The sequence below is a fragment of the Melopsittacus undulatus genome, chromosome 1 (assembly GCF_012275295.1).
Source record: "Melopsittacus undulatus isolate bMelUnd1 chromosome 1, bMelUnd1.mat.Z, whole genome shotgun sequence".
Lineage (NCBI taxonomy): Eukaryota > Metazoa > Chordata > Aves > Psittaciformes > Psittaculidae > Melopsittacus > Melopsittacus undulatus.
Genome location: NC_047527.1, coordinates 9,864,969 through 9,889,038, shown reverse-complemented (window position 1 = coordinate 9,889,038; position 24,070 = coordinate 9,864,969). Strand labels below are relative to the sequence as shown.

The following is a 24,070-nucleotide window of genomic DNA, read 5'->3' as shown; positions in this document are numbered from 1 at the left end:
GTAATTCACAGAGGAACAAGGCAAAGCCTGTACCATGACACACTATCGTTTTTAGTGTCACTCCAACAGCAGCTGACAAAAACTGGTCAAGACTCAAAGTTTTGTGCATGCTGCAGCACGGGGGGTGTCAGCTTAAGTAAAAGTTGGCAAATGACACTTAGCTTATCTCAGGAAGAAACTTGAGAACTCTCTCAGCAGATGACAGAGCTGTAAATCATGGGATTTAGAGCCATAAAAGTATCATCAAGACAACTTCAAATTGTTAGTTTGTATTAGATAAGAAGATCTTCGGCTTGCAGCTATAAAGATGAAAACTTACAGTTCGAGGGCATTGTGTCCATCTGAAAAGCCTCCAGCTGTGTTTTAAGGAAGGGTTGAAGTGTCTCATACAAGCACTGCAACAGCTGTAACTCCAAGCTTAGTTGGTAAGGGCTGAAGCTGAACTTCATTTACTTAGGGATGTTTGCTCCTCAGTCATATTCTGGTTTCTTGGCATAGGAGGGTTACTGGTTGAGGGTGTGAATGGCATGAAACTATGCAATAGGGTAGAGTGAGTGGCAAGTAAAATATTTTGTTGACACTCAAGTGAACTGTCCCACAGAACTATGGCCTGGGGAGGGGGGGGAGCATTTAAATCTTATTTATAGAGTTGGAGTGTGGGGTTTTGTTGAGCAGTGGGAGCTACTTCTGAGTTTCACTCACTGGTACTTAAGATCTGCACCACTTCCACTGGTTTTGATGACTAATGAGTTTTCTGTTCAATAATAAGCTCTCAGTTTGCCAGGAAAAGGGCAAGCAGACCAACTTTGAACAAGGGAGTTCTCTGGGCATGTGTTTGTCTTGGTCTCTTCTGCTTCAAACTGTATGAGAGATCCACCTCAATTTTCACTTGTAAAAGGAAATCAATACATGTCACTGCAGCACAGGTAGTACAAGTGGGACAGAGAATACTGGAATCAATGGATCTCTGAATGCTGATACCTGAAATACTGTGACAAGGGAGGAACTGAGCAAGAGCAGTGTCTAACCACACCGCTTCCCCTGTCCCACATCCATAGTTCACATGCCCCTTGCCCCAGATTAAGGGGTTAATTAAGCCTAGGTTAATTTAAACTAACCAAGCAGAATATTCTGTGAGGAACCCAGGGTGTGCCCATGCTACAGTTCAGTGTTCAAGAAGCTCTTCCCATACGCTCTCTAGAGCCCTGTGCTGCCGCAGTTACTATTTTTGATACAAACCAGATGTGATATCACCTCATATTCCAGCTTTCCTCTGGCTAAAGGATGTTCTCAGTGTTTTCTAGCAATTTCAAGTGACTTGTTCATTTTAGAGCAGTTTTAATGGGAACAGGTCTTAAACAAGAAGCTTCCAAGAACTGAGTGAGGGAGTGAGCTGGGTCAGAACTGAAATTCTAAGCAATGAAGTCACTCCATTCAGGAAAGGCTACTGCTGAGTTGGTTCCATAGCTGCTGTTGGGTTTGGTAATCATGCCCACGGACAGAGGAAGGCCAGGTTCAGGACAGAGTGCCACGCTGAGCTATTCTTTCCAGCTCTAAGAAAACAGGACACACCAGGCTGGCTTCCTGTAGAGCCTACTGAAGTCAGAGAGAAAGCAATCGAAACTCATGGACAAAAAGAAGTGTTTTGATGCTAACTTTAGTAAGTAAAGTTTTCCAGATAAAGGCAATTGCATCCATATTTAACAGCTGTTAAAGAGATACACATTTAATTGCATTATATAAGGGGTGCTTTATAGTCAAGAGAAAACATTTCAAGTGTTTTAGTTCTACCTGTTTGGAATCCAGACTTGCTCCCTAGAAGACATTCCAGTTGACAAAAGGGCCTTGTGCAGATATCTGGGATCAACTGAATACATTTATTTAAAAGCAATTTTAAATATTAAAAAAGTAGAAATTAACACATACAGTACTCAAAAACTGTCACATTAAATACATGTGAATAGACATGTGTACTGATGTTTTACCTTAACATTCAATGAGAAGTCAAGATTTTAACTAGTGGCATGACCAGATCTGATTTCTGTACACGTTGATGTACTATGTAATAAAAAAATAAATAGCAACTGTTGTTCAACAGTAAATAAGACATCATCTGCAGAGCAAACTTCCCCCTCTGGGGGCACCTTCCCCTGGCCCTCCCCCCAACCCTTTATCAGCTAATTTTCCATAAAGATTTAGACTTTCCAAATACTATGTCATATACAAAATTGCAGACAGTGGCTCATTGAGTTCAAATATAATACTGTACTTAAACTCAATCAATATCATACATTTTCAGATTTCTTATGACCCACAAGAAGCCAGAATAAACAGAACTATTGTTCCCGATGGAACTCATTTCATTTTATAAAATGCATATGTATACTATTTTAAAGAGCGTAGAAAAGAATAGACATTTGACTCTACATAATTTTACATGCCTAGGTTCTCGTTATATGATTTGCTTTTATCAGTTTATTTCAAGATCACTTAAAAATACAATTGACCACAAAAGTGAATAGGTTTTGTTCTTTAATGCAACTTAAAACATTGGAGTAATGGATAAAATGGAATGCTAAATAAATGCTAAACCTGACTTCCTTTCCATAGAAAATAGACTAAAGTCTGAAATACTGGAGCTGGTAATACTGAAGATTAGATGCCAGCAGGCTCCTCACTCATGGCGTGATTATTATTACTTGTCATAAACTTTTGTTATAAATGATAAGACCACTGATAAATGCTTTGTGTTTCCTTCCATGTGGGGTTTGGACTGATACTTGTTTCTATATTAACCATGAACAGAATTAAATATTCACTGACTACAGTCTTGTAAAAGTGACTTAAAAATGGAAGCCCTCAGAGGGTCTGAGGTGTGCTTTGATGAAATGAAAATCCTTCCATGCAGCCAAGACAATCTGCTTTGAAACAGCAGCACCAGGTACTGAAGCCAAAGTAACGTGTAAAGCAAGTAACACAACACTAGGTATGAAAGTCATGGAACCTGCTACAGACAAACCATGGGAAAAACACAACTGTAGTATGCTTCAAAAGGTAAAAAATGGTGTTGAAAGTGACATAGGAAATAAGAAGTTTCCAGTAATACATGTACGTGTTTTCTGGCAATGCAGCTTCATCCCAGCTTCCAAGAAACCTCAGGTCCAAAGCAGCCTTCCAAAGATTCACTTAGAAATTAGCTTTAGAATGGTTCGTTACTTGGTGCTTTGAATCAAGACTATTCCAGTTCAGTGAACACTACTAAAACCAGCCTGATCTGAGTTCTGTTATCAACAGCCTGATCAAATGCATGAAAGGTCACCTTAACTTCCACTTTTTAGAGTGCTTAAAAACGATTTAAATTTATCCCTCTATCACCACATAAGTTTTATTTTAGGTCACTAACTTTTAGTAAGGTTGAAGACAAGAGGAAAATAAAACCCCACAAACTCATTTTTCAAAGAGCCAATTCAGCTATAAACAAATACTGTTGCAAGCTCACATTGATCTGAATAGCAATTAAGTTAAAATGTTCTTTTCCTCAAATGTAGCTATATGACTACAGTACTACTTTTGTACAAAGGCAGGTTTCAAGTAAGCGTCTAAATGCATGCATAATGTCAACAGTTAACATTGTCTAGAAGTCCTTGGTTACTACGAATTCAGTGAAAGAAACCAGCAAATTTCACATATATCTACTAAAGAACAAGAGGACTCATTTTCATTAAAAGAAGTTTTCGAATGAAAGAAATTGGTAACTTTTGATAGTGAGGTAATATCACAGGGGAACTGCAATCACAGTTTGGCATAGGTCCACGTCATAGAAACATGAAATGCTGTGTGCACGCAGTAAAACATTACTGTTATCTGTAAAGTCAGTGAATATTTGTCTTCATAATTACACTGAACTGAGCACTATATTAAATAAATACCGAAGTGGGTTTCATAGCTGTAAACTGCATACACTTAGAAACTGCAGACTGGTTTTTAAAGTCTCCAAAACCATTCACTCATTCTAACTTTCTGCTAATTGTATATTGAGAATACCGAGTTATTAGGAACAGTCATTTCTGTACAGTTACATGGTTGACAGAAACCACCTATGTTTGGAAAGCTGGCAGTTCCTAGACAGAGATGTAAGTGCTAGATGCCGAGGATGGCTTCAACAAACCCAATAAGGCGTGCCAGGTTCCAAGGCTACCATAATACTGGCAAAGGCAGAATAACACAGTATATTTACAATACATATAATTCAACCTCATGAGGTGAAAACTTAAATGAATTCTTAATTTGTAACAGCAGCTATATATACAATTGTGCACAGGATTACAGGGAGGCAGCAGCGTTCGCTTTTGCTAAAAAGCCCGTCTTGCATGAAGAATGTGCAATGCTCAAGTTTAGGATGAGATTTGTTTGTTTTTACTAGTCTGACAGAATGTGCACAAAGGACACTGGGAAGACCCCTTTCCTCTCTGGCTGTCCTTCGATGTGGCCAATCTGCAACACAGGAGAAAAACGTACATAGATAGACACAGACTTCATTTACTTCAGTCAAAAGCAGCAGAACCACACGGATCCTACTGAGCCTTTGCAAGTCCTTGGACAGTTTATAGCAGACCATAGTAAATGTTTACATCTATTTAAAGAAACAAAATAAACCCATACAAGCATATTATCTATCAGACATTGAGCCAACTAAATCTAAAGGAAACAAACCTGCAGGTTTATGTGGAAACCTACACACATCACTGAATGTCAAGTATCTCATCAACACGGAAGCCTGATTTTCTTTTGTCTGATAGACTTTGAGTAACGAGAGATACATCTCTGAAACCATTCATTTTAGTTAACTGAATAAAGCCTAAACATCTCACTAAGGGGAAATGTCTGCTACAGTTGTGAAGTTATGATAATCTGTAAGCTTCGCTTACTTAAAGTGATAAAATACCATCTATTTTCTCATTGAATTAGCGTTGTTCCTCCTGATTTATGCGCATATTAGTATTTATCACACTATGGCCTGATAAATACCCTTCATGTACAACTTCAATAGCCAGCCAACTTCTAAAAAAAAGTTAGTAATAATGGAACTTCACATATTTTAAATGGAGAATTATAAATAACTGTCAAACTGATACAGCACTGAGCAGCAGCCTTGACTGAGCACAGAAGCCTCTTCTGCTGCACTGCTGCTCACTGCTTTCAGAATAATAGTGTACCTCCTTCCTCTTCCCCAAGCTAACAAAATGGGAAGGGGAAACATGCAGGGCTGGCCATTTCCTCTTGTAGAGCCAAATTTTTGAAGCATATGAGTCAACAGCCCTCATTTCCCTTCTCAGAAACATTCAGGCTGCAGCACCTCATGTGCCCAAGGGTCTTAAAAAGCCAGTTCACAAAACAGTTTCAGCAATGAATGCAGCTATACCAACCCTAACTATTCTATGATTCTATAATCAGGGACTGGATGATACAGTTAATACAGCAGCTTTCCACTGGGCATTGCTCTTTTGATACAACCTTTTCAGCTGAAAATCTATGCTTAAATCATGAGCGAGACAAAACCATGTAGCTAGAATTAAACCAGAAAAGGTTGTGTTTTGGATTAGGAGATCGTAGGCAGCATTTGTTTTAATCAAGATGAAATCTGTCTCATTTTCCCCAGTAGTAATTGTTAGGTAGGGAAATATGATGTAGCAGGGCTTTGGGGGCCAGAACTAGAGTGTCAAGGGAGGGCTGGAGCCTTCAAGTGGGGCTGAAAAACCCCTGGTGTTAGCACTCAAGAACCAAAGACACAGTAGGGAGCAGTAGGATACAAACCAGTGGCACAGGAGGCAAGAAGGGAAAGAGAATGTTAACTACCTCTCATTTCAGGAGGAAAACCAAGAGCTTACAGCACCAATTACTAATGGTTTTTCAGACTTCCAGCAACCCCCCTGTAGGTACAATTTAACTTTTCTGGTGAACTGAAGATAATTATGTATCTCATTATATAAATATAAATATAATAATGTATCTCATTTTTCATGAGGGGTGTAAACATGCTAAACGGAGTAAAAATCACCACTTCTTCATTTAATAGCAGGCTAGTGTGCATTGTAAAGAGTGACATACATAAATACATGTTGTTATGAGCCAGCCAAAAAGCCAAACTCAGTCAGGATGGTTCAAACAGACTCCCAGGAAGAGACAGACCCTACCAGAGAAAGAGGTTTTTCCCTAATAGAGGTTTGAGTGCTGGATGTTAGCTCAGGCAAAACACTACCAAAACCAAATAAAACCCTACCACCCACTAACCAAAATAACTACAAACCCTCCAAATTTGGGGCAAAAAGGGCTTTCCTTTAGGAGTCATAAAGAAGTTACGTGGGGCTATGAAAGAGAAAGATACGTACCCACCACTCTTGGTCCTCTTCACCGGTTACAATAATTACTTCTCCTTCAACAAATGTGAGCTCATCATCATTATCTGCCTGACAGTCATAAATGGTCTTCACTCGCCTAACTTTGTTTTTCCCCTAAAAATAGAATGAAGTTTTAGGTGAAGGACATGAGGAACAGTGACGGTGTATATATGGTAGTAATTGTGCCTCTCAGTTATGGCTTATTTTACAAGAAGGTGAAGATGACAAAACTGCTTTCCCTGCAATCAAGGACATACAATCAAAAATATCAGCTTCAACAGTGATACTAAACCAAAACAATAATACTCCTGCAATCATCTGCACAGGTGTAGGTTTGCCTTTTCTTAAGATTCAGAACTCCCAAACAGACTTTACCATGTAGTTCATGGCTCAAATAACCTGTGCTTCCTCCAATAAAGAAAGCTTAAATGACATCTTCACATTGTTCCAGTCCACAAAACCTCTTTTCTCCTGTAATACACACTTCATTTAAAAAAATCCACCATGAGCAGAAGATTAAATCCAGCTTCATCTAAAGGTTACAAGAGAGGTGAGGGCTGAGCAAAATGCCGCACTGAAATACCAGTACTCCTTACAGTTTTGGATCTAGTGCAATAATACGGTACCCTTTGATTACAGATGTGCTTATAGGGTTGGAAATTATTGAGTGATTTCTCATCCACAATGCTAGCCATTTCTTATGAAGAGAATCTCAGTTTCAAGATGGCAGTACTAGTTAGCGATGAAGATTCACAATAGATATTCTTACAGCTCTACCATTCTGAATCCAAGTGTTTTCTAGGTCAGACTTTGCTGCAGCCTGCTAATTCATATGAAAAAGCCTGAGCCATGGACTCCTCCCCGAACATATGCTGCTCACAGCAGGGAAAATGCTTTAAATTATTTCCAAATACAGAAAGGAAACTTCACAGCAAAACACTTCTGCTACTTCATATTCCTGTATCTTCATACCCACACTTCTTCAAAACCTACAGTGCCTTCTTTGAACAGAAGTCGTTAGATAACAAGAATGCAAAAAAAGACCAAGAAGAGCACAAGGTGATGAGAAGCAGAAGGGCTACAAAGGAAAAAGTCAGCAGGTTTAGAGGAATTTGAGCCAAAATTAACTTCACAGAGGAAATTTCCTAGCGAGCCTTCTCTGCGCTATTGCCTACCCACTCAAATACCTCTGTGCTTTGGCAAAACCCATCCCCTGCAGATGAACAGGGACGCAGCAAAGAGCAGTCGCACTCAAGGTACAGGGACATAACAGTTGGAGAGGGCTCTAAGGGACAGAGCACTTAACAACGTAACACTAAGAAAACCCATACTCAAGGCAAATTCACAGAACTTGAAGTTCAGATGACATCAAAGGGGATTTTTACTGCAAGGGTTTGCTGCAGCAGGAAGTTACTTCAAAGAAGATTTCCTCTTTTTTCTAACAAATTAATGCAATTTGAACAAAAATCTCAACTATCCCCAGGGACTGGGATTCAATCTGAATGTGTATTTGGGGCCAGGCCCAGCTTTCAGCTCCACAGAACCTTTGCAAAATAAGAGTGCTTCCAATCAGCCCTCCTGTGATGAAGGGAAGCAACTACTTCTGCCAGATCAAAACTGTCTCATTCAATGAAAAGACTTCAGAAAGTTAAATTCCTGTACAGTTCGAGGACTGCTTGCAGCTCAGCTTGTAAGAACACAGGAAAAATGTCAGCAATTGCTCCTGGTTCCTTCAGATTAGCACCACAGATGACACATTCTATTCTTCTCACTTAGGAGAGTGGTAAAAAGCAGCATTCAAGCCCACGATGTATTTAATCTTGGGAAGGTTTAAAAAAGGGATGGATCTGAAGAGAGTACATGTTTTCCAGGACATAGCCTGGGGCACTGGTCTGTAAAGAAATACAAGGAATTCCAGGACACCTAATTTGCAACTATAAAACAAATGCCTGTGCCCCTCCAATCTTTTATTCAACATCAGTACTTGTTAAGATGAGATTTTATGCTTAAGACTGATCAACTTCTTTCCTTGGGTTAGTCTGAAACAGCAGCGATGACAAAGGCAGTTCCCAGTTAACAGTTGGACCCAATGATCCTGAAGGTCTTTTCCATCCTAAATGATTCTATGACTCTCTGGTCATTAATAATTCCTTCATCCTCTTATTTAAATTCAACACTTTGTTTAGAACTATTTTGTCTCCTTTATAGACAACACACACACACACACACATGCACAAGAACACTCAAGTGCTCAGTGTAAATTTAGAAGCACTCAGAGTAAGTTTCATTTCCTTAAAAACATCCTTCCGAGTCCTTCTATATTAACAGCATTTGTGGTTTTTACCTAATAATCCTGAACAATTGATTTTTTAGAACTTCCAATACAAAAACTGGTGCTCATTTAAGCAATGGCTACATAGTCAAAGCCAAGAGTGAAGTGACAACAAGGACTAGTGGTTGCTGGCCCAGGTCTTACTGCTGCGCTGATGGTGCATTTCAGCAGTTTGTGTGCAGAGGATACAGCCAGCTGAGATACATTTAAGAGGAATTCTTGCACCTTACTACTTGAGCAAGAAGAGACAGGAGTGTGCATGCAATGTGTGGAAAACTGGTAAGTAATCATCATGGATACATCATAATGTTATCACTGCCGAAAAAAATTGAACTATTTCACTTCCTGCACATGTGAAAATGGCTGAATTTGGAGAACACATCTTTTCACAAAATTTTTCTGTATCAGGTAGAATGAGAGTCTAAAAAACCCTGAAACAACTAATCCACTATTTGCTTTCTGTACTCTTTAATAAAGTGACAAATAGCTGAGAATGTCCAGCAATATTTGCCTGCTTATATTTAAAAGCATGCAGTAAACAAAGCACAGTTGCAGACACCTTTTGATCAGATCCCTGTACTATTTTATTTAATCTCTAGAATAGGCAGGAAGCCCAAGGAACAACCTGTTGTTCATTTTCAGTTCAGACAGGGGCTTACAGACAAGTCCATGACAGAAGCTGACTCCAATGATGACTCCAGAGAAAGAGTCCTCAGACCAGCACAAGGGAGAAACTCACCCTTTGCTTTCAGTGAAAGAGTGGAAGTCTTATTTCCTTTACCTAAGTGCTTTGCATAGCCAATTTGACAAGCAAAACCATCTCCTTTTTGATGTATTCTTAATGATGAAAAACCTTAAGAGAGCTGCTCTGAAGTTTCATAAAACTATTTCAATATACATATGCATGAAGAATCCTCTGTTGGATGGAAAAGGCACTGGTTAGCAAGATAACAGGAAGATGAATTGGGGGTTGAACAAAGAGACTTGGAATCGAGTTATAACTCCAGCTCTGCCACTACAAACCATCCAGCACTGTCAGTTTTCACACTTCAGCATTATAGCTGAACCTTTGTTAACTACTTCAGTGCATCACATTAAATATAACAGGAACATGGATTTAGTAGTTTGTCACAGTTAACTTTACTAGAATATATATGTATTTGGGATTTGTAAGCTGTAATAGGGATGTTAGCAAGCACTGGAAGTAGACAAAAAAACTAAGGCATAGAGAACAGTAAGCAAAGACAGCAGAAACAAACACCAATCAATTCAGAATGATAACAAGCACAGACAAAAATGCCCAAGCTCCCTAATACATCTAAACAAACTGTCATGCTCCCATAGCTATTGTTTTATGCTACTAGTACTTGTTTCAGTATGCGAGAGGCCTTGTAAACCTCCAGCATTTGCTGAAGCTGCTTGGGAGCACAAAGAGAACTCCTTATTCCCCATCCTACCCCATAACGTTATGTTGCTTTGAGTGCATAGCTCAAAGATGGGGACTTTTTTTGCACAGACAGTCCTACAGTAACTTCAAAACCTCCCATGGATACTTTAAATGAGCTGGAATAACACCTACCATATTAATTTTCCTGGGCAGTGGCACAGGGGTTTCTGGCAGGGCGTGTGTTATGTCATTAGACTCTTCAGATGCTTGCCTTTGGACGGTGTCTCTAGATTGTACGTTTGGAGAAAGATCTATGGAGTGAGACTTCTGATTTGCCTCTGAGGGCTGAGGCTTCGGTGATGCTTCTCCACCCTGGGTTTTAGCCAACAGCTCTCCCAGCTGAGGTTTTGGAGGAAGGTCCTTCATTTGCGGCTTTGGAGGTAAGTCTCCAAGTTGCGGTTTTGGTGGCAAGTCTCCGAGCTGAGGCTTTGGGGGTAGTTCTCCAGGCTTTGGGGGTAAATCTACCACTTGAGGTTTCTGAGTTAATTCCAGAGGCAGAGGCTTTGGGGGCAAGTCTCCAGGCTGTGGTTTCTGTGGTATATCGATGGACAGCGAGGGCTTCTGAAACATTTCCGCGTGCTGATGGGATTTATCTATTGAAAGATGATGACTGGTTTCTATTTTTCTTAGTGCCACTAAAACAGAAGAGCATAACAATGGGTTTTCACAATCTCATTTTTATAACAAAGAACTTAAGCATATATCAAAACTCTAACTGTGTAAATGACCACATGTTCACCAAGCACTGTTAACTGCCCAGAGGTTCCCTTAGTCTATGGCAAATGCAAGGGAACACACCTTGATGTAACCCTCTTTCACTGAGGTCTCATTTTATTGTTCCTCCTGGAGGCCATGAGTGCTTAATCCAACAGCTATTAGATGTCAATTTATAGACTAACTACTTAAGAAGAAATAAAGTGATCTTGTAATGGGCCTAAATCAGACAGTATTAAATATAAGCTACTGACATGACTGCAATGAAAATTCTCTTTTAATGACAATTATTCATATATGCAGTTGAACTGCATACAAAAACCCCTGACTCTCAGGATTAGTAGCTATAAAATCTTAAAGAAGAGACTGAATGAGCACGTATGTGTCTATACATTGTACACAGTAAGTATTACAGACATTAAAATTAAAACTAGTAACTAATTGTTGTAAATATTTACAATTTAGTGAAGAGGAGACATTTTTAAATGTATTTTGCAGACTTTATGGAAATAAATTGAAAATAGCTTTTCCAAATAGTTTTTTTTTTCCAGTGTTATGTGCTGATTCTACTGCTAGTTCCTTAAGAAAACTTGACTGAAATCCACATTAAAAACAAGCCCATAGGAACACAACAAAACCTCCCAAAACCTTAAACCAAACAACTGTGCATTAAAACAGATGAAGTGGGACAGGAGAGAAAATAGTTACAGCCCATGATGAAAGCAACACATTTTGACTAGAAGGAATAACTGCTTATTGTGTTCAGCACTGCTTTAGTGTCATATTCCATCAGCCAAAAAGGTGTCCTGGAAGCTGCAACATTCCCTTTGGATATCACCTACTGCAATAACATTTCCATGCTGTATTTATGTTTATTTACAGCAAAAAACCCCAAAACTTTCCATGATTTCCATGAAAGAAATTGTTTAGTTACTATCAGATACCCAACTTTAGAAAATGCCTGTGTTGATACCTGTATATGGCTTTGTCTCTTAAACTTATCTACTAGCAAATGTAAAACACTGATCATCCACACTGGTTTGAGGCTTAAGTAAATGAGATGAAAAAAAAATGACAGTAGCCCTTAAAGTGCTTTGATTGAGCCCATTTAAGATTTCAGCTGTATAATTTGAAATCAAGGAAGTGTTGTCTTCCTTTGCAGTGGTGCCTTATCATACCATTGGTGTCTCTTTCAAAAGATGATACCAGGTCATAATAACTGTAATATAATAGAGTTGAAATCTCATATTTGCATTTTCTGTTAAATGATTTGCACTCTCAGGCATCGTGCTCATGATGTTTGGGCAGGCATCACTTCCTGATCTTCAGGTGATGATCCACTCAGACAGACAGAACACCTTCTTGATGGATTCTGTATCAGGCAGAGCTACAAGGTAGGTATATGTTCAACTTTACAATCAACTGCTGCAAGAACTCAACTAAATAAAACCTGCTCTGAGTTTAAAGAGAGACTAGAAAAAGTATTTCTAAGAAGGAAGGACCATGAAGTGTTCATTGGGATGAGGAGCTCAGCAAGTCTGTCACCAAGTGAGCATGTAACAGCACTGATTCTTTTCAAAGTTGTTATAAAGAGAACAACCCTGACCACCAAAACATGGCAATGGACATAACTTGCTTCAAGGTTATCAAGAAATTTCACTTACGGATATTAGGAAGGATCAAAAAACTGACCAATGAAAGCAGCCAAAGATAGGAAAAACCAGAAGCCCTGGGAGGTTATCCATGGGGAGCCTCAAAATGTGACTGGACACAGCCTTGGCAGCTCTCATGTCAGAAAGTTGGTCCTGCTCCGAGTGCTGGATGGGACCAGTCCTGAGGTCTCTTCCAGCTTTGGTTAGTTTATGATATTTTTTAACTGTATTTTCCACAGGTCTAACTACTCTTTTAGTTTAATAAAAACCTTCCCAATATTGGTAAATCCTCTCCGGTTTTTGCTAAGCTTTTGTGGTTTGTGCATTTTAGAAATACAACTTTTGCTGAAAAGTCCCATACATTTAAACCAAGTATCTACTTTTACACATATTTTTAAAAATGCCATTATGAGAACACCCCCAAAGAGATCTCTTACCTTTTTGAGGTAGTTTGGGAAGAACTCTAGGGCCAAGTGCAGTCTTTGCAGTCCCAGTGCTAAATCAACAGATGTGATTTGTTAGTGCTTTCATACTGTTATAAAGTATACTCAAAACACTGTTAAGGATTAACTGCTTTTACACAGAAAAAGACATACAAACCCCACACAGCTTTAACGCTAAAGGGCAGATTTATTCTACATACTATGGTATGTGCAAAAATGTAACTCTAAAAATAGGTGAAGCTGAAAGACCAGCTGAGAGGGCAGATCCAGAACTTTAAGGAAAACTTGAGTGTTTAATCATACTGAAGCACTCAAAGCAATTTGTCCTTTATGTCAGTGGTTTGAAGTTCCCCAGGACTAAGCCTATGTCTTGTAGCCTACTGCATGAGTATGAGACTATATGACCCATAAACTGCAGCCACATCAGGAAACAAAGCCTCTGCTACTCTGAGGAAATACTGATAATTGTGGAAAACCAACAGGGTTTACTCTGCCAGCCTGTGTTACAGCTGTGTTGGCTGTTTATAGTAGTAAATGACAATACAAGCAGGAGTTGTGAGTAATTTATTACAGCATAAAAATCTGAGATAGTTGCACAGTGTCAAAACTTTCCATCTAAGCTTTCTCTTGTAGGCAATGTTTTGTCAGAATTAACACCAGGCTGGCTCAGATTCACAAACCTGGCACGAGGGCAAAACACGTTATAAGTTCCAACAAAACCCACCAAATTTCTTCCACTAAAACCACATGCAGGTCACTTTTATAGCAAAGTGGAAGAAAAGAAGAAAGCCAATTGAATAAAGGCATAAAAATCAAGCAATCAATAATCAAGATTCAGTGTCACCTCAAAATAATCACTCAAAACACGAGGGAAAAGAAAAATGGGTGAGGAAGTTGCCAGAATATGTTCCAGAGAGCAGTGTCTTCTGCATCAAACAGCCTTGGTTCTGGTGTTATTTGTCTCCAAAGGTGGCATTTCAAAATGAGTATGACAAAATACTTTTGATTTCCCAGCTTTTCTTAGTCAAAATATATAATGATGCAAAACTGAAAGAAAAGCCAAGCTCAATCTTGATTCAATAATTACCTCAGCCTTTATCCAATGCCATCAAACACGAGAACCACACTTCTATGCTTATCTTACAAGCATCAAGTATGGCACCAGCTCTTTGTGCTGTAGGAACGTCATCCCTTTCTCCCTGAATACCCAGTGCCACCTGGATGGATTCAGCCAACATGGCAAGTCAGCTACCACCAACACGTCCCCTGCCTGTCCTGACAAGGCAGATCACAGACTGAGGAGTGTCCAGAAAGGCTACCTACACATCTTGTTCTGTGATTTGTTTGACGTTACACATCCACCTCCAGTCACAGCCTGATCGCGCACACTGTGGTCATGCACAGTCTCTGGTGTATTGCCCAAGGCATATGTTTATTAGAATTGCCATGCTTTTTGAACCTCAGGATTTTGGAATCATGATACTGATAAAGGAGTAGCAAATACCAAGTGACAGGGATGTATGGTTATCCTTACTCCTGCAGCTATGGAAGAAGACACTTGTAATGTACTGACCTGATGAACTATGAGCTAAAAGCAGTTTGTGTTATTACAGTTTACACAACGTGTGTCAGCACAGAGGCTTGACAGACTGCCAAACAGTTAAGCTGGACAAGTGAGATGAATTCTCTCTCTTACAGAGATGCCTCCGATGCCAGCCTGTACCCAGAGTGACACTCCTGCAGCTGAAGGCGTGAGACCTCACACTAAAGCACATAAAATCAAATGCAGGACACATGAAAAGAAAGCTTTTGTCCTGTCGGGCTGCAGTTTGAGGCAGCATTCCCTAGCTCAGAGAGTGCTTGTGTAGGAGCAGTCAATTGATTCTGGTGCAAGTTGTTCTGCCCATCCCTCTCAAAGGATGAATTGTGTCTGGACAGCTATGAACAAAGCGTAGGAGGCTCGATGAAGCCAAAGTATTTGCATGGTAAGGCATGCAGAAAACTAATGAAGAAACATAGCTAGGATCTTACTTCATATGAAGGGCAATTTCTTTTCTACTTTATATATTAGTTATCCTTAGATAAATTTTCATCTTTGCCTTCATATACACAGATTTTACCTTGACTGCTGAGACATCCCCTCAAACTTGTTTGCAGCCTTAGTTGAAGGTGGGCCCAAATCATTACCTGAGGTGAAAAAAGCACAGTTTAAAGAAAATTATCATTAGGATAACTGAAATCTAATCACTGGAGGGTGCAACTTCAAGTGAAGTACACACTTGTCCAAATATCCTCTACACAACACATCTAGAGATATTAAACATCATTATTTACTAATAGTTTAGTAACTGAAAAAACAGCAGGGAAAGTAATAATCCAACTTGACCTTACGTATAACGCAGCTTAAAACAACCTACTGGTAGCTCACATCTGCTGGCAGGGAAAGATGGAATGACATTGCTGAGTTACTGCTCTAGGGCATTTGTTTTGAATATAGAGTTTCAATTTTCTCTGAATAGAAGGAGATACTGCAGGCCAGGACCAATCAGATTTATCACAGATGTCTGCATTTTGCATTACGAGGCACATCTTTTTAAACCCACCATGAACTTGATTTTATTAACAAAACATCATTATTTCTAAGGACTGGTATTTTATTCTACGTAAAGTGTAGCCTCTGCTGATATAATAACTCAGTATGTAACCGCAACCTGAATGTTAACCCATAAAAGATCCTGGGTATACTCAATGCTGTCAAGGCAGCAAAATCCAAACCCAAGTGCTCCTGAACTCCTTCAGAAGGCTTCTTTTTCATTAACCATCACCATTCCCAAGGTACAATTATACTAACTACTTTTAGTGCCTTTATCATTCCCCCCTTCCTCTTCTATTACAGCATGTCTAAATCTCAGAACCAACTTCAACAACCATCAGTAATTTTTGTCACTGAAATAGATGTAAAGTGACATTCAATGATCCAAGAACATTAGTTTAAAACCCAAAAGTTTAGATTGGTTATAAGGAAGAAATTCTTTACTGTTAGGGTGGTGAGGCACTGGAATGGGTTGCCCAGGGAGGTTGTGAATGCTCCATCCCAGGCAGTGTTCAAGGCCAGGTTGAATGAAGCCTTGGGTGATATGGTTTAGTGTGAGGTGTCCCTGCCCATGGCAGGGGGGTTGGAACTGGATGATCTTAAGGTTCTTTCCAAACCTAACTATTCTATAGTTCTATAAAAATACTTCCCATGCAAAAGAAAGACACATTTGCTTAGATGCCATTCTTAGCGCACTGAAGTTTAAATGAAACTGCAGAAAAAGCTCATGCTGAGCCTTGCTAAAAATATGCTTGTATTTCAAATGGGGGAAAAGAAAAATAAAGGTAAAACAAACAGCAAATCCTTCACACGTAGATCCTATGGATCAAACAAGGAAAAATATCCTGTGGTTGCTATGGAAATCCCAAATAATCTAAATGGCATTTTTAGAATATCTTTGAACAGTAACTTCATTTGCTTAGACATAAGTTAAGGATTGCTCTGCTTGAAGCTTCAATCAGTGCACAGATTAGAAAACAAATGCTGAAATTCAACATGACAAGAAATATAACAACACGGAAAAAAAGCTTCTGAAAGGGAAAGCAGCGAACATTTGACAATGCTTTTAAACCAAACCACAAAGGCAGATACAAGAAGCTCCCTCTTTTATAAACACAAAATGTCATCCTTGCTTAAAATCCAAATGGACTTTGAAACAAGTTTTTGTACAGATCTCCGCTAAGAGGGGAGAAGAGGCCCCTCTTCCATCACTGAAGCTTAGAGTGCGCTGCAGAGCAGAAAAGAGACAGAATAAGCAATGTTCTTCTCCAGCTCTGCCTTGAGAAGGTATTCTACTGCTCTGAGGTTCTTTGACTCCACACCTGCACCTCTGCAGTATTGTTCTTCTCCTTTATCTGTTGTCGAATGTTTTTAAAGACTAGTTGGCAGTAGCTTAGCATCTATTGCTACCATACTTCTCCTTCTGATAGTCTGACATTGCAGCGTATTCCAATATCTGGTATTTTAGATGCTGTTCTGGACTTCTCATTGATTTTTGAAGCTCAGGCTCTTCAAAATCCCTTTACTACCTCTGGAATAGCAGAGGTTAGACTCCAGAACACAGGAAACATTTTTTCCATAGCCCAGACATCTGAAAAGTAAAGAACTGAAAAAGACTGTCATTATTTGCATTCCTCTGAGAAACAGAAAAAGACTGTGCTTTTTACTGGACTCTGTATTTCACTTCTTATCAAATCCTAGATTAAATCACATACCCTACACAAGTACTCTATAATTTACCACATTTAACTCAGTTTGCTGGTTTTAGGCTTACAGTTTGTTTAGGTTAGCAATCTGTGCTAGAACAGAGAGAAGATACTCTTAAGACACAAGAAATGTATGGACCCCCCATTGTAAGCATTGGATCCCAGCTCAAAAGTTTACAGATACATAGAAAGCCTGCCACCAACACTAGTAAATTTCATGGTCCTGAGATTTATAGGTACTGGGATTTATGGGGAGATGTTGACTGCATAGAGCAATGTTTATTGAAAAGAGGAGTCATTCAAGTAGTCTGGTAAATAGTTTGTAAAAAGCTTGTCAGAAAAGGATCCTGTTAGAAAGAAAGAAAAAAGAAATCTGTGCTGTTTCTGTATAACTTCTGCAAGTACAAGGATGTGACCCTATCAGTCTTTGTGTATGCACAGACATCACAAACCCCCAAAACATATTAAGACAACACATCACCAGCTAGGTGCCAACACTTTGTGGGAAAGATCTGTCATAGAGCCCAAGGAACCCAGCTCTTTTGGGAATCAGAACCACACAGATTCACTGGGGTTTATCTGTCCCAGATCATGAACCACCTGCATCAGTGAGCTGGTCAGAACAGCAGCAGGGGTGAGGAAGCAGAGGCAGAGGAGATGCAGCAGATGCGGGGACTAGGGTGAGGGCAGCCTGGGCAGCTGGGGTAGAGAGAAGGAGGCAGCAGAGACCGAATTGTGCCCCAGGGGGAGCATGGAGTGTATTCAGGTTTCTCAAGTGAGACTTGGATACAGAAGCCTGGAATCTAGAGTGACAGGAGATAGAAATGCTGATTTATCTGAGCTGACGCTGCATCAAGCTGCAATCATTGGGAAGCAAGCACCAGGTGAAAAGAAATCAAAGATCATATATCATCCATCATAAAAGGTTTTCCCCTGCCCTTTTGTTCTGTGTTTCAAAACTCACCCCAAGGAATTGGGCCCTTATTCTGGGGTCCATGAGGTAGTGGGCTTGGTGGGTCAGAGAGGGTTCTTTTGTGTCCTGGGGGTGGGGGAGGTGGTCTCTTCTTGGAAAGAGTGGAGCTGCCACTAGAGGTTTGAGTGCTTAGAGGGAGGGTTGAAGGTGGGCCTGCAAAATAACAAACAACCTTCTTACAAATACATGTGCATAAACGTCAAAGCAGCACTGAAACAAAAAATCACAGTCAGACCCACAGCAAAGTGCAGCAAAGGACTCAAACGAAAAGACAAGCCATGCCAGAACACTGTTTAGATTAAACGACACGTTCACCACGTTTTTAACCATCTCAGCTGTGGGAATATAAGCAACTTGACAATAGAACGACACGTGTACTTATGTTTAAAAATACAGGATTAATTGGTTCATGATTCCTAGTTTTAGGCATAAAAAAAAGAGGCATGAAATCTTAAAACTAAATAAATATTAAGCGTGTGGGATTACAGCTACTATTAATTTGGAACAAAAAGAAATAGCTTTCTACATGTTCTACTATGTGGGGACACTTTTTCCCCATCCTGTAACTGCATCCCATAAGAGTTCTGTATAAACTGAGGGGGATGTAGGGAACAGAAAGCTACCTGTGAATTTTCCTTGCGTTTTGAAAATTGCATTGTAAGCTTAAATTTTTGTAGGTTTATCTTCCTTTTTTATGTGGCTTATATAAATGAGACTATACATTCTTGCAGTGCAAAATGTTGTATGCAGTGTGCATAAAATCAACATCAGCAAAGCCCTTTCCGAGGCTCAAATTGGATATTTAATGGTAGCATTACTTATAGAGCTTATGCAGTCACCCCTCCCCTTGAACACTTTATTTCCCCCTGCATCAGTGTTAGCACAAATATTATTCAACAAAATGCATGTTTTACAGGATGTGGGAACACACACAGGTTAAAAGAGAAAATAACCTAGAGGGAAGACAAGTTTTCCCTGAGCAACTTCACCATTCCCCTTCAAAAATGCCCTTTAGTGAGCAGCTCAAGGAAGCAGGCAGTGCAGGGAGCAAACATGCAGTGAGGGGACAACTGCTCCAATCAGTGGCCATTTCCATAAGAAGTTACCTGTAACACTTATCCCAATTAGTCTGCATTAGGTTAGAACAGCTCTAGGGGGGGTCTGTTCTGTTGGCTTCAATCTAACCAACAAATGATGCTCCCCTGCAGTCATGATCTTGCAATTACATTTGCAGGGAAGACAGCTTTGCTATCACAGGCTCTCGATAAATGCAGAAAATTGATTTAAAAGCAAAGTGCAGTTACACCTGAAATTTCAAGTCACATTTTGTAGCACTATGGAACAAACTCACCTCTGTTTCAAAAACCTATTTGAAAAGTGTTTGAGACAAAAAAAATCTTCATCGTGGTGATGAGGATACAGTCTGACCTGCACACAGGACTAGAGCTGCCTCTTCACAAATACACACTACTACTCTCTCCAGATAGACTGAAAGTCACCAAAGTCTGCATTCCAAACAGATAATAATAATACTAAGACAGATAATAACAATACTAAACATTGACAAAGGTAACTTCAATTATCCTACAAGCAAGTGTGTATTTACCAGGTATTTTCAGCAGGTGACCTCCCTCCTTCTTCTAAACCCCAAAGAAGAGATTGATAAAACTGCCCATATTGAGTTAATGATTCATTCTGTTCTCCTCCAGATTCCAGCCTGGAAGGCCTTTTGCTGCTCAGGAGAATCTCTCAACTACATCCCCAGCAGGTATGTTGGAGCTGGCTTTCCATTAATTGCTTAACCTCATAAATCAAATTATGTATTATCGGATTCTTCCTCTCTATTTACTCCCAAGTTCTCAAGACCATTAACTGACCAAAAGCCACATGTAGTGCACATTAATGCTTGTTCCCCAGTTTGCATCCTTTCCCATTTTAATGTCTTCCTTAAGCTTTAAGAAAGGAAGCTGATTTAAACTATGAATTGAAACATTTCTGCAGCAAAAAGAAGAAAACTTTTCTCAGGCTAAGCTTTGACTGATGATCCTCCAGACTAGTCATAAATTCATCAGCTGGCTTAAATAAATATGAATCAAAAGTTGCTCTGTAAACAGTAGTAACTCAGAGTGTAATGTAGGAGTGCTGAGGGGGAAAGGAGAAGTCACCATTCAGTGTTAACAGTAACATTATTTTCAAAGCACGTCAAAACACACAGAGAATGTCAGTATTTCACATCTCGGAAAGGCACTGCACACTGACAAACTGCAAGTGGGGATGTCCAACACCTCGGAGGCTCGGTCCTACCACCACCTGCTGTGCTGCTGTTAGTACTGCACTGCAGCCTGACCACTCAATGCCAGCACGGCCTCCAGCCCCACCATGAGTGACACAGAGTTCAAACTAGGCTTGAAGGACAGAAAGTGGAGAAAATGCAGTGAAACAGCATTATGTGCTTATCGTAAAAATAAAACCTTAGGCACGAAGTGAAATGTTTCCTTTTTATTGCCAATAAAGTGAAGAATCCTTCTCTATAAAACTAAAATTTAGTAGGATAAAATTCTTTGAAGGTGGTTATATGGATATATATTTTATATTTCACACTAGTAGTGTATCTCCAGATATCAGAGAGGGGCTGAAAAACATTATCACTTCATAGGTGTCAAAAGTTCCCATGGCACAAAACAGTTCCAGGGAAAAGGTGTTAAAGCATTGGAAGTAATGCATCTTGCCAGGCTCCTACTGTACCATTTATCCCCATATTAATTTCACTGAAGAAATAATTATAAATTTGGGAGTCATACACTAATGATTACATGGCTGAAATACAACATAACTGTCAATAAACAGAAAATAAAGGAAAACTTCAAAATATCTTTTCAAAAAGAGATATGAAGTCACATCACTTTGAATACAGCAAACATGGGAAATGTTCTGGAATCTAAATCAGCTTTTGGAAACAACCAGTGAACCAATACACAGATCTAATGATGATGTACAAAGCATCGTTAAATTTATTATTAAATACTTTGTATTACAGAATCATTGAAGTTGGAAAAGACCTTTAAGATCATCAAATCCAACCGTTACCCCAGGACTGCCAAGGCCACCACTAAAAAACATCACCTGGGACCTCCTCATCATCATTAAGCTCCAGACAAGACTCTGAAGAGTTTATAACCATCCATTGCAGCACTCCAGCTGTGAGAGTCATGCCACCACATTTCTGTTATTGCAACTATGTCATAGTTCTCCCAGCTGCCAGCTCCTCCTGTTTGTTGCCCACACTGTGTGCATTGGTGGAGATGCGCTTCAGCTGGGCTGATCCTACCACCTTTTGTGAGGGAGAAGCCCCAGTTCCTATGTGACCACTCTCAGGTACCAACACATCAATAATCTTTGTGTCTTTGATGCTGCACGGATCTCCATCGACTGCCTCAAACTGTGGGCTCCTGCTGGGTCTCTCAGCTTGCCTGGTCCAGCAAACTGTCACACTAAAGCTCTCTATTGCCAATCCTGTTAGCACCAGAGCTGCTCGTCTCAGTGGTACACATATATCTATGTATAAACAAAACCTCAAAACAGTTCTTACATGATAGTTTTAATCACACAAGCTTAACTAGGCATTTTTAAGCAATAACCAGAGAAGTTATTTTTCTAGACCAAAGATACTTGGTGATTCTTACCAGGCAGCAAGTAAGCCAACCATTTAATTTCTGCACAGTCATCTTAATGATGATTTCCCCCATAGCTGTGAAGTTCATATTTCATGAGAGCACTTTCTTCACACAAGGAAAAGAAGTACAAAAATCAGGAAAAACACCTAGACTTTCTTAGCTGTGCTTCCACTGGGCTCTCTACAGTTAGCTGGGAACTGTTGGCTTTCAGTGCAAACTGTTGTCATCTTTTATCACTTTTTCATATTGCAAGGATCACACTTTCATGTGTAGATAGACCAAATAATCTCAAATTTATTGTACTAAGGTAAGTAAAGGGAAAAGCTCCACCGTTAACAGTGTGTTGCCCTTCAGCTGTTGTGCAGTTAGTATAGTATCTATTAAATTGTGTAGTTGTGAGACCATGCAAAGCTGTTGCCATCCACTCAAGAAATGGTGCGCTTAGGGTGCAAAACCTCACATTTGTATTTTTTTTACCACTTAATGAGAGATATGGTAGAACCATTATTCCAGTTAATGGTAGAACAGGAACTGCAAAGGAAAGCAAGTATATATTAAAAGTAGAATCTTCATTGACAAGTGTTGTTATTCTTAAAGCTCTTATGAGTGATGTTTTTGCAGGTATTACTAAAAGCTTTCCTCAGTTTGTCTTATTTCGCATCACATTTTCAGGACTGAAAAGAAGGTCATAAAGAAAAAATTACCATGATCACTCTGAAAAAGAAAGCTAAGAATATACATCAATTCAACAACAGCATTTGCAGTACATTCTATAATAAAATGCTGAAAAATGACCTGTTAGAAAAACTCAGACTTCAGGTAAAGGAATGCTGTATTTTGTGTTGATGCACTAATATAAAAGAGAAGAAACTGGACAACCTTAAAGGCTGAGGTAATGGAAATGAGATTAAATAGAGCAGTATTGTGGATAATGTTAAAATTCCATACTAAGGAAGCATTTGTTCTATAAATCAAGGACTCCAGTTGAAAATGGTACTAGAGACTGTGTAATGCCTGATACGCTATAATATGATGGAATAATAAAAAAAATAGGAGAAAGGAAGTTTTGATGTAGTCTTTCCAGCACTAACAGCAAGGTTTTAATGCTGTCTATGTTTCTAGTCACTTGTATTTAAGAAAGCTGATTTAAACAGCACAGGTACAGAGAAAGGCTAGTATGATGAAAGGACGACTTGAATGACAGGAGAATGCAAATATTCGTCTCTCAGAAAAGGTGAAATATGCTTGGTTTATCTAACAAAACAGAAAAGGAGATCTGCATGACTGCTCTCCATCCAGGTCATGCCTTGATACAGATACAATGACAGAAAAAACACCGAAGCTAAATGACAATATTGGTACATGAACAAAGTAATATCATGGATTTGAGAAGATTTCTAGTCCTGTGAGCAATGTAGTCACACAGCTTCTAGAAGTTACTAGTAAAGGTAAATAAGCAAATTTGGTTAGGAATTTAATCTGATCAAGTGAGAAGCAGATTATATGACGTGGTATCTGCAGTGGCAGTGGACTGGAAGCACAAACGCCTTTGGGTTTACGTACCTAACATCACAGCTGTGAAAAAGAGTGTAAAATATGCAAACATGTAAGTCACCAAGCTTAACTTCATGACATCAAACTGATCCTTGACCTCCATAGTCATCCCGTACTAAAAAATAGGCAGAACCATTACAAAGTAATTCACTTTCTGTGCAAATTAAGGAAACCTGCCGTAGACTGCCTAACTTCTACAAAACTAGTTAGCAACATTGCCTTCACTTTGGATTTACGGTGTTTTATTTTAGTTTATTTTGCAAAGTTTATTTTGCTGCTGTGTTGAGTCATGCAACCACACCAATATTGGTATTTTGGGGGTTTTAAAGCAGAAGACCTGCTAGATGTCTGCAGTCATAATGCAGGTGTAAACTGGAAAGACTGATGATTTTTACAATGCTACAGACTAAAGACTGGATTGATAATAAGCTGAACCTGAATAAGCTGAGTGGAACTACTGGAGAAGGCAAACAGTGGTTGACTTATGCAGCTACTGCACTCATTCTGTACTCTTCATTCTATTTGGATTAAGTAAATCTGTAGCAGACATTCCAGCATTTTAGGGATCTATATATACACATTCT

General features: G+C 39.4%; 1 protein-coding gene across 1 annotated transcript in view; it reads right to left on the bottom strand.

Annotated features, from left to right (window-relative positions):
- Window positions 1-1,641: 1,641 nt before the first annotated feature.
- ASAP1 (ArfGAP with SH3 domain, ankyrin repeat and PH domain 1) overlaps window positions 1,642-24,070 on the bottom strand; it is a 118,116-nt gene continuing 95,687 nt past the window's right edge. Inside the window, exons 19-24 of the mRNA XM_034069793.1 lie at window positions 18,250-18,411; window positions 15,107-15,173; window positions 12,981-13,039; window positions 10,310-10,812; window positions 6,390-6,512; window positions 1,642-4,494 (exon numbers count right to left, since the gene is read on the bottom strand). Coding sequence (XP_033925684.1) covers window positions 4,420-4,494; window positions 6,390-6,512; window positions 10,310-10,812; window positions 12,981-13,039; window positions 15,107-15,173; window positions 18,250-18,411 — 989 coding nt within the window. The 3' untranslated portion in view covers window positions 1,642-4,419. The remainder of the gene's footprint in view (window positions 4,495-6,389; window positions 6,513-10,309; window positions 10,813-12,980; window positions 13,040-15,106; window positions 15,174-18,249; window positions 18,412-24,070) is intronic.